General features: G+C 45.7%; 1 protein-coding gene across 1 annotated transcript in view; it reads right to left on the minus strand.

The window, feature by feature from the left end:
- Window positions 1-11,268, minus strand: part of FBXO41 (F-box protein 41) — a 224,529-nt gene that overhangs the window by 18,049 nt on the left and 195,212 nt on the right. The window contains exon 12 of the mRNA XM_089661500.1: window positions 7,934-8,049. Coding sequence (XP_089517626.1) covers window positions 7,934-8,049 — 116 coding nt within the window. The remainder of the gene's footprint in view (window positions 1-7,933; window positions 8,050-11,268) is intronic.

Below are 11,268 nucleotides of genomic sequence, written 5' to 3' on the forward strand. Positions count from 1 at the left end.
TTGAAATGCTGTGGCATGACCATAAGAGAGCAATTCACACCAGACATCCCAAGAATATTGCTACACTGAAACAGTTTTGTGAAGAGGAGTGGTCCAAAATGACTCCAGATCGTTGTGCAGGTCTGATCTGCAACTACAGGAAACGTTTGGTTGAGGTTATTGCTGCCAAAGGAGGGTCAACCAGTTATTAAGTCCAAAGGTTCACATACTTTTTCCTCCCTGCACTGTGAATGTTTACATGTTATGTGCAATTAAACCATGGCAACATCTAATGTTTGTGTAGTATTATGTTCAGCAGACTGTGTTCTTATATTGTTGTGACTTAGATGACGTTCAGAGCACATTTTATGCCCAATTCATGCAAAACTCCACGTAATCCCAAGGGGTTCACATACTTTTTCTTGCAACTGTACACACCAACAATGAGCTTCTGTTGCTCCCTTTTGGTCCGTTCAATGCACCATTGAAAGTGTTTTGGTATACTTGTTCTATAAGTGCAAGAAAATACTTGATCCTGCCATAAATCTTGTGAGCTGTTCACTTCCTGCGCTGCATTTTTATCAGATAATGAGAAAAAGTTCCAGCTATCCCTGAGAACTACAGAGCATCTCCCGTTTTTGTGATGTAGAAGAGGAGAGGAGCTAGCCTGTAGTCCTGCTCAAAAGGCACAATACTGTTCTTCCATAGTTCCAGCACATTGAGTTAACATTGTCATGCTAGGACAGAAAGGGATTTACTGGTAGGATAATCTGATAAAAAGCATAAAAAAGGCCTACAAAAGAAAACTGATGCAGCCAGCACATCTGGAGGGCTTTCAAGCTGTATTATAATGGACTCACCATAAAATTATTTTTATTCGGAGTCCATCAAGGGGCACAGAAGCTGTATACTGTTGCGATGTCCATAGCAGTCCAGCTGAGGGGTGGGCCACAGAAACACTGACAGCATGCCCAACAACAAACAGGTAATGCCTGCAACTCAAGGGCCTCCTGAAGGACCAACTCCAGAATCTGACACCAGGTAAGGTAGAATACCCTTTCCAATACGAGAACCTGTCAACATGGCCAGAGGGAGGACACGGAGAATCAAACTGATGCCCAAGCCCAAGATGCTGCTGTTGCTATTAGTTAAGACTAACTCCACATGAAGGGAAGGTTAAACCATGGATCAAGGAAAGCTGAACAACAAGGACCCACCAAAATGGGAGGAACAAATACCAAATTCACAGGTAGGGGAACAAAACAACCCACAACCAGAAAAGGAACTTATGAGGAAGGTCCTATAACAGGGCAGACTAGTAAGGGTAAATAAGAAGACCCCAAGCCATTACTTGACCCCATACAGATCAAAGAGAACTGCAGGTCTATATAGGCAGAACAGCCAATTGTCTCACCACATGGGACTAACCAATTTACAGGGGTTGAACAGAAAACTGGAAACACTACATGATTTGCAGGTGTGAAAGTGATGACATGTTTTACATTAAAAGCAGAAGTGATGTAACATTCTTTTGCTTCCACTGTGTGATGAGACACCTAGCTAACAGGTGGGAAGCCTCACTGTCGTCATTCACTGCGTGCGCTGCTAGTAATACGGGGTCATGTCAGAGCTTACTGAGCTACAAAGAGGGCAAATTGTTGGCACCACTTAGCTGGTGCCTCTGGGACTGAAGTTGCCAATTTATTTGCCATGTTGTGAGGTACAAGATCGAAGGTTGTGACGATGTATACAGTTTTCGGGAAAATGTCGTCTGAGAAATAAGCGCGGTCGACATGGTCAAACTGACCGAATGAAACAAAAAGGACATTGCAAAGGATTGTGACCTGGAATAAGAAAACAACTGCTGCAACTGCAGAGCTCCATCTCTGTCTTCACGGGACTGAAATTGAGTTCTTTTGAAGCAGTTGTTTTCTTTTTCCACATTCAGGGATCTAATCCCCGTAGATCTCTAAATCTGTCTGGAAACAACCACCTACGAAAAGTAAGAAATGACTTAGGTTTTGATAGGAGTTGGGTTTTAAACCTAATCATAAACTTGGGCGAGGGAATGCATCCCAGATGGAGATAAGGGTGAGATTGGTCCTACCCTCATCAGTTCGCAAGAGACGCCTCTGGGGCAAACCACATGAGGAATCATACTGACAAAGCAATCCTGCCTACAGTAACTTTGATCTCATGATCCATGGGCTAGGAATTTTCCTGTCTCCCCAGATCCAGTAATGCAACAATATCCGTGGCTCAAGGGACAGGAGTTTTATCAGTGTTGTGAAAAAATTTTGTACGCATGAATCCAAAGCAGGAAAAGTGCCGCATGATTCTGCAGAAAAGCGAAGGAGAGAAGACCTAACCCCAGGATGACAGGTTCCTCTGACATCAACGAGGCAATCTTCACTCCTGCCAGAGAGAGTCTGGAGACCACATTAATATTATTATTATTATACAGTATTTATAAAGCGCCGATAGTTCGCTCAGCGCTGTACATTACAAAGGGGGACAGAACATGTGACAGAACAATACCAATACAATGCAAAACATGAGGGGATCGAGGGCCCTGCTCCTTGGAGCTTGCAATCTAGGAGGGAGGGGATGGTGGCACAGGAAGAGATAGCTGTGGGGGATAGAGTAGTAGGAAGAGTGGAGGAGGTAGGTCAAGTTAGCAGGGGGTGGGGTAGGCTTCCCTGAAGAGATGGGTTTTCAGGGTGCACCTAAAGGAGAGGAGAGTAGGTGATAATCTGATGGGTTGGAGCAGGGAGTTCCAGAGGATGGGTGACACCCTGGAGAAGTCCTGTAGGCGGGTATGGGAGGAGGAGACCAGGGAACTAGAGAGAAGGAGGTCTTGTAAGGAGCGGAGTGTGCGTGTTGGGTGGTACTTGGATATTAGGTCAGTGATGTAGTTCGGGGCAGTATGGTGGACAGCTTTGTACGTCAGTGTTAGGATTTTGAATTTGATCCGTTGGGCAATCGGAAGCCAGAGGAGGGATTGGCAGAGAGGGGTGGCGGAGATGGAGCGGTTGGAAAGGTGAATGAGTCTGGCTGCCGTATTCAGGATGGACTGAAGCGGGGATAGCCAGCGGTGAGGCAGGCCAGTGAGGAGGGAGTTGCAGTAGTCGAGTCGTGATATGATGAGGGAGTGGATGAGCTGTTTAGTGGTTTCTGGGGTTAGGAACGTGCGGATTTTGGCGATGTTGCGGAGGTGGAGTCTGCATGAGTTTGTTAAAGATTGGACTTGGGGCTGGAAGGATAGGTTGGAGTCCAGAATGACACCAAGTACTCTGGCCTGCGGGGCGGGTTTGATGGTGGCGTTGTTGGATGTGATGGAGAAGTCAATGGGGGGTGGTGTCCGGGCTGGGGGGAAGACAAGAAACTCGGTTTTGGAGGGGTTCAGTTTAAGGAAGTGGAGCGACATCCAGTCTGATATGTCGCTCAGTAGGTGTGTGATTCGGGCGGAGACTGAGGGGGTGAGATGGGGGGTTGAGAGATAGATTTGTGTGTCATCGGCATAGAGGTGGTAGTTGAAGCCGTGAGAGTGTATGAGTTGGCCAAGGGAGGAGGTGTAGATGAAGAAGAGAAGGGGCCCGAGGACAGAGCCTTGAGGGACCCCAACAGAGAGGGGGAGTGAGGGGGAGGTCTTCTGAAGTCTTCACCTGTAATGCAGGTTCTAAGATGCACTTTGGTGCATGAACCTATCCATTCTGCTCAAAGCTACCAGCTAGGAATAACTGGTCCTCAAGGAATCACACTTAAAGTAAAACTAAAGGCGAAACTTTTGTAAGGGAGGGTTATAACCTCTTTTAGTATTTTTGCCATCTGTCTCCCATTTTGTAGATTTCCCTTCACTTTCTTTCTCATAGCCCAAACAGGAAGTGGGAGGAAATTCCTCCAAAGTGACAGAATCCCGGGGTGTCACCACGTTCACCAGAACTAGTGTCCTCGCTGGAAGATTTTTCTTGTTCTGGTGTCAACCCAAAATTTGGGATTTTCTTTTACTTTCAATTTTGAAAATAATGGTAAACAGGACAAACAGAGAGGATGAATCTCCGCAACAGGGGCACAGAAAACAATAAAAAAACAGTTTTTAATCCCTCTCTGCCCTATCTGAAACTTTTGAAAAAGTTTCACCTTTGGCTATTCTTTAAGGAGATCAGTGCACATGAGACCCTTAGTACTGTTCTCAATAGGAAGCAAACTACCTCTCTTTATGTAGGAGGAACTCTTCATCTCAATAGTGAAGACATAGCAGAACGTAGATGGTGTCCAAAGCAGAAGACTGTCCCAAAGTGGGAACCACCTTGGAATTCAACAATGTAACTCTAGATACAATAATTCTCCAGTGAGAGGAACCCCCTGGAAATGGGGAGAGGATTTCTTACTGGCCATCTGATGGGGGAGCTGAGTAATCAAGACATGAACTACCTGATACTTACATATAAATGAATACGTTTGCTCATAAGCTAGACCCACAACCAGGGGCAGACAGACAACTCATGGGGCCCCTGGGCAATAGGGGATCATGGGGCCTCTGTGTCCTTGCCCAAACTCAAAAAAGCCTATGAAAAAGGTACCAGGGGCATCTCATGGGGCCCCCTACTGACCCCGGGCCCTCGGGCAGTGACCGATTTTGCAAATGGTCAGTCCGCCCCTGCTCACAACAGCAGGTAAGAGGGCTGAGGTAGAAAGAGATGGGAGCAAGGAAGAGTCCCTCACCGCTTGCACAGGAGGTTGCCTGGGTGTCCCACAATTGGGATGCAAGGACAGATGCCTAAGGGAGCATTTCTGCAAGTGTCAGAAGGCCAGAAGTAGATGAAAGAGAATGGTCAGAAGCTAAACTTTACATGGACTTCCAAACCTGAGGCACGTGTATGGTGTGACCTCCCATGACATCCTTGATATCGGCATGTGAGTACAGCACTCCAAAGCTGGGTTGAGAAAAGGCTGAACTGGAGAGTTGCCATACAGGGACCAGAAATGATATACGAACAAGAAATGATGTAGTGAAGAATCTTTACTGAAGTCAGTAGAAGAAGAAATCCAAATATAAAATCGAAGGGAAAAAGCTAGAAAAATTGGAAGGCCTACAGATTTTTTGTTTGCCATTGTATATTACATTATTATTCTTGGGTTTAGATATCCTTTAACCCTTACTAATAGCAAATTGGTACAACGGTTTTTCTCCAGAGGAACCCCTAAAATAAATTTTCAGGTCTCAAGGAATCCCATTGAAAGCTAACTCAGAGGTAATGAGGAAAGTGGCCCTTACATTGAAGGTCAGTATCAAAAATGCAACCCTAACAGTAATGGTCAGAACGCCACCTTTACTGACAGATAAAAAGATGACTGTCATGCTGCTGGTTTTCTGGCTCCAGAATTATACAGACACCATCAAATGAGTGGTCAATCAGCCACAGCTCAAGGAACCACAACCAACCTCTGGAGCAGTGGTTCTCAACCTTTGGGGGTCGAACGACCCTTTCACAGGGGTCGCCTAAGACCATCGGGAAAACACATATTTGCAATGTGTAAAGAGCAGCTACTGTGTAGAAAGCAGCTACTGTGTCCAAAGCAGCAGTATTGGAGGTAAAACGACACTTCATGAATTATAATTACTGGGTAAATAATTTTATGGTTGGGGGTCACCACAACATGAGGAACTGTATTAAAAGGTCGCGGCATTAGGAAGGTTGAGAACCACTGCTCTGGAGGAACCCTAGTTGAGAATGGCTGCAAAAAACTAGGGTTATGTGTTGTTGGTTGGTGTCATCTGATGTCCACACAGCTTGGTTACATTCTTTGGAATGGATTTTCTTACAGCTGCGCATTTTGCTGGTACAGGCTAAACTACCTTCCAAAACCTTTTTCTACTCACCTAAAGCCATGGTCATTCCAGTTGCGAGTTTTTTTTCAGGTCTGTCTGCATGACATGGACACTTTACACTCACCGGCCACTTTATTAGGTCCACCTGTTCAAATTTTTGGTAACACAAATTGCTAATCAGCCAATCACATGGCAGCGACTCAATGCGTTTAGACGTGGTGAAGACGACTTGCTGAAATTGAACTTTACATGGACTTCCAAACCTGAGCCAGGTGTATGGTATGGCCTCCTTGATATTGGCGTGTGAGTACAGCACTCCAAAGCTGGGTTGAGAAAAGGCTGATCTTCCCCATCAGAATGGGGAAGAAAGGGGATTCAAATGACTTTGAACGTGGCATAGTTGTTGGTGCCAAAAGGTGAGGTGTTTTCAGTGGAGACCAATGATATTTAAAAAGAGTGTCTTAGGCTGGTGGTAAAGCTTTGTGAATTGAGACTATAGGCTTCATGTGAAGAAAGAACCCATGAATGAATCAGGTATCTACCTGCAACTTATTGACCATCTCCTCGAAAAGCTTTCGTGCTTCAGGACTGCTTGGATCCTTAAAATAATCTGCAATGCCCACCTGTACTTGCTGAAATTGAACTTTACATGGACTTCCAAACCTGAGCCAGGTGTATGGTATGGCCTCCTTGATATTGGCGTGTGAGTACAGCACTCCAAAGCTGGGTTGAGAAAAGGCTGATCTCCCTTATCAGAATGGGGAAGAAAAGGGATTTAAGTGACTTTGAACGTGGCATAGTTGTTGGTGCCAGATGGGCTGGTCTAAGTATTTCAAAAACTGCTGATTTACTGTAATTTTCACACACAACTATCTCTAGGGAAATCGAGACTCATCAGACCAGGCAACATTTTTCCAATTTTCTCTTGTCCAATTTTTCCTGTTCCCTGTTCTTAGCTGACAGGAGTGGCACCCGGTGTGGTCTTCTGTTGCTGTAGCCCATCTGCTTCAAGGCTCGATGTGTTGTGCGTTCAGAGATGGTATTCTGCATACCTTGGTTGCAACGAGTCGTTATTTGAGTTGCTGTTGCCTTTCTATCATCTGGAACCAGTCTGCCCATTCTCCTCTGACCTCTGACATCAACAAGGCATTTTCCTCCACACAACTGCCACTCACTGGATATTTTCTCTTTTTTGGACCATTCTCTGTAAACCCTAGAGATGGTTGTGTGTGAAAATCTCAGTAGATCAACAGTTTTTGAAATACTCAGATCAGTCCATCTGGCACCAACAACCATGCCACGTTCAAAGTCACTTTAATCCCCTTTCTTCCCCACTCTAAATGCCTAAATGCATTGAGTTGCTGCCATGTGATTGGCTGATTAGTAATTTGTGTTACTCAGCAATTGAACAGGTGTGCTTAATAAAGTGGCTGGTGAGAGTATATTGGCTGACCAGAGGTGGGGTCCTCAAGATCTAGAAAAGGATTTTACAGCAGGTTGGGGGGGAGAGGAGTGATAATATTTGCCTGGAGATGGGCTTTAATGAAGGCAAAACATAAAAGTGTTCTTTTCTCAGAGTGGCAGAACTGATTTTTGACAATTTATCTACAATTAATCAAATTTTCTTCACTGCTACACTGCAACTTTTCATTTCAAACTTTTAAAAATTGGAAAAAAACGAGCAGTGGAAATGGGGTGAAGTCAGGGGTGGAATGACCATTTGGAAACTTGGGCACTGCCCGAGGGTCCGGGGTCAATAGGGGGCCCCATGAGATGCCCCTGGTACCTTTTTCATTGGCTTTTTTGAGTTTGGGCAAGGACACAGGGGCACCATGATCCCCTATTGCCTGGGGGCCCCATGAGTTGTCAGTCCTCCCCTGGGCGAAGTGCTGAAAAATGAGAAGTAATGCATTCCTCACTCTATATAGGAAGGATACATAAGGTTCAATTCACAAAGTTAACACACCAGGATACGTATCAATATTATCCAAAAAGTGAGTTTTTTTCAGTGGAGACCAATGATATATAAAAAGAGGGTCTTAGGCTGGTGGTAAAGCCTTGTGAATTGGGAATTGTAGGCTTTGTGTGAAGAAAGAACCCATGAATGAATCAGGTATCTACCTGCAACTTATTGACCATCTCCTCGAAAAGCTTTCGTGCTTCAGGACTGCTTGGATCCTTAAAATAATCTGCAATGCCCACCTGTACCACAATGGACTTCAGGTTGCGACAGACACCTGTAGATAGACAAAGTGAAGTGTAGAGGTCATTCACTGATTAAGGGACGCCCATTGAAAGACTTGCCAACTCTATAAGCCCATTTATGGGCTTTACCTTCATGTTCTCCCATGAGTCTGTTTTGCCACTGTTTGCCCATCACTTGGATTTTCCCATCCTTCAATGGATAATACAGCTCTACGTAACATTTGCTGCTTTTACAAGGCAAGCTTTACATTCACCAGTTCCAAACACCTTTGAACCATCCTCATTTTAAAGTGGGATTCTTGGTATGGACATATATACGGTAGTTACAGTACATTGGTTCAGCTTGGACAATTGTAACTACACTATATTGCCAAAAGTATTGGCCCCGCCCTCCAAATTATTATTATTATTATTATACAGGATTTATATAGTGCCAACAGTTTGCGCAGCGTGTTACAAAATGAAGGCAGACATTACAGTTACAATACAATTTGGTCCAAATCATGTGATTCAGGTGTTCCAATCCCCTCCATATCATGTGATTCAGGTGTTCCAATCCCCTCCATGGACACAGGTGTATACAATCAAGCCCCTAGGCATGCAGACTGCTTCTACAAACATTGGTGAAAGAATGGGTCGCTCTCAGGAGCTCAGTGACTCCAAGCGTGGTCCTGTGATAGGTGGTCACCTGGGCAATAAGTCCATCCATGACATTTCCTGGCTACTAAATATTCCACACTCAACTGTTAGTGGGATTATAACAAAGTGGAAGCAACTGGGAACAACAACAACTCAGCCACCAAGTGGTAGGCCACGTCACATGACAGGACGGGGTCAGCGCATAATGAAGCGCACAGTGCGCAGAAGTCACCAACTGTCTGCAGAGTCAATAGCTAAAGACCTCCAAACTTGGTGTGGCCTTCAGATGAGCCCAACAGCAGTGCGTAGAGAGCTTCATGGAATGGGTTTCCATGGCCGAGCAGCTGCATCCAAGCCTTACATCACCAAGTGCAATGCAAAGAGTTGGATACAATGGTGTAAAGCATGCCGCCACTGGACTCTAGAGCAGTGGAGACATGTTCTCTGGAGTGACCAATCATGCTTCTCAGTCTGGCAATCTGATGGACGTGTCTGGGTTTGGTGGTTACCAGGAGAACAGTAGTTGCCTGACTGCATTGTGCCAAGTGTAAAGTTTGGTGGAGGGGGGGTTATGGTGTGGGGTTGTTTTTCAGGGGTTGGGCTTGGCCCCCTAGTTCCAGTGAAGGGAACCCTTAAGGCGTCAGCATACCAAGACATTTTGGACAATTTTATGCTCCCAACTTTGTGGGAAGAGTTTCGGGATGGCCTCTTCCTGTTCCAACATGACTGCCCACCAGTGCACAAAGCAAGGTCCATAAAGACATGGAGGAGCCAGTTTGGAGTGGAGGAACTTGACTGGCCTGCACAGAGTCCTGACCTCAACCCCATAGAACACCTTTGGGATGAATTAGAGCGGAGACTGCGATCCAGGCCTCCTCCCCCGACATCAGTGCCTGACCTGACAAATGTTCTTCTGGAAGAATGGTCCAACCTTCCCATAGACACCCTCCTAAACCTTGTGGACGGCCTTCCCAGAAGAGTTGAAGCTGTTATAGCTGCAAAGGGTGGGGCCAACTCAATATTGAACCCTACGGACTAAGACTGGGGGGCCATTAAAGGTCATGTGTGTGGAAAGGGCGGGGCCAACTCAATATTGAACCCTACGGACTAAGACTGGGATGCCATTAAAGTTCATGTGCGTGGAAAGGCCGGAACCCCAATACTTTGGGCAACATAGTGTATGTATATACCATACCTGGCCAATGCCCTTGGAAGCTGGAAATCTCTTAAATAGATAACGATACTTCTGTCATTTCCACTAGCTTCCGGGCCCAATGCTGAGCTGTCAGCCCGTTGCATTCTGCGCACAGGAGGTTGGTTGGCTGCCCAGCAAGGGCACTATTTAGAAAATACTTTGCATTCTCTGAACGAATGCAAAGCATTCTCTGATTGGACGTGGTGGAGAGGTGAGGCGGCGATGTAACGCTCTCTACCTTGTCCAATCAGAGAATGCTTTGCATTCATTCAGAAGATGCAGATCATTCTCTAAATGGTGCTCATGCTGAGCAGCCATTCTCCTGTGTTCCCAATGCATCAAGCCAGCCACTCAGCACAGAACCCGGCAGCAAGTGGAGATTACTGGAGTGGTGGTGTCTATACAAAGATATCCAAATTCCAGGGTCATCAGCCAGGTATGGTATATACAGTGAATGAAATAAGTATTTGCTCCCCTGCTGATGTTGAATGTTCGCCCCTCACAAAGAAATGATCGGTCTAAAAATCGAACGTTCGGTGTAACACTGAGAGACAGAATACAACAACAAATTCAGCAGAAATGCGTCTAACAAATGATGACTGATCTGCATGTTGATGAGGGAAAGAAGGATTTGATCCCCTTCACAAAACATGACTCAGTACTTGGTGGCAAATCCCTTGTTGGCCATCACAGAGGTCAGACTTTCCTGTAGTTGGCCCCCAGGTTTGCACACATCTCAGGAGGGATTTTGGCCCACTCCTCTTGGCAGATCCTCAAATATTGATATTGCTTTAAAACCCTCCTTTGTATTTGCCAGAATACAGGAATCAGTTACTGCCATGTAGTTTTAATTGACACCCAACAGGCAACAGTCCACCGATGTGCCTCCTCTGCCGCACAATATATAAGAGCTTAATGGGTGAAATGTGTCAGAGGAGGAGCTTGGGTGGAGTGGAGATTAAAACTGCAAACCGGTAGCTGAGCTCGGAGGGCGACTCGACATGGGCACCCAGGACAAGCAGTGATGGGAGCCAGCATTTGGTACTAGTAGCTGGAGGAAAGAAGTCATCTGAAGCGGAGCAGTGTATACTACAGGACCCTTTTTTTAACCCCCTGCCTACTGGACACTTTTATCCTCTTCCTGCCCAGGCCAAATTTCAGCTTTCAGCGCTGTCACACTTTTGAATGACAATTGCGCGTTCATGCGATACTGTACCCAGACAAAGTTTTTATCTTTTTATGAGACATATATAGCTTTTTTTTGGTGGCAAACTCATGCAAACTCCAGGCAGGTGGTGCTGTGGCTGGGATTCAAACTAACGACCCTAGTACTGAGGAGACGGAAGGGCTAACCATTTAGCCACTGTGCTGCCCTGCTTGCCACCACCTCTCACCACTGTAGTTGCCACCACCTAAG

The sequence above is a fragment of the Staurois parvus genome, unplaced genomic scaffold (assembly GCF_062004578.1).
Source record: "Staurois parvus isolate SC_StPar_1 unplaced genomic scaffold, SC_StPar_1.0 ptg001347l, whole genome shotgun sequence".
Lineage (NCBI taxonomy): Eukaryota > Metazoa > Chordata > Amphibia > Anura > Ranidae > Staurois > Staurois parvus.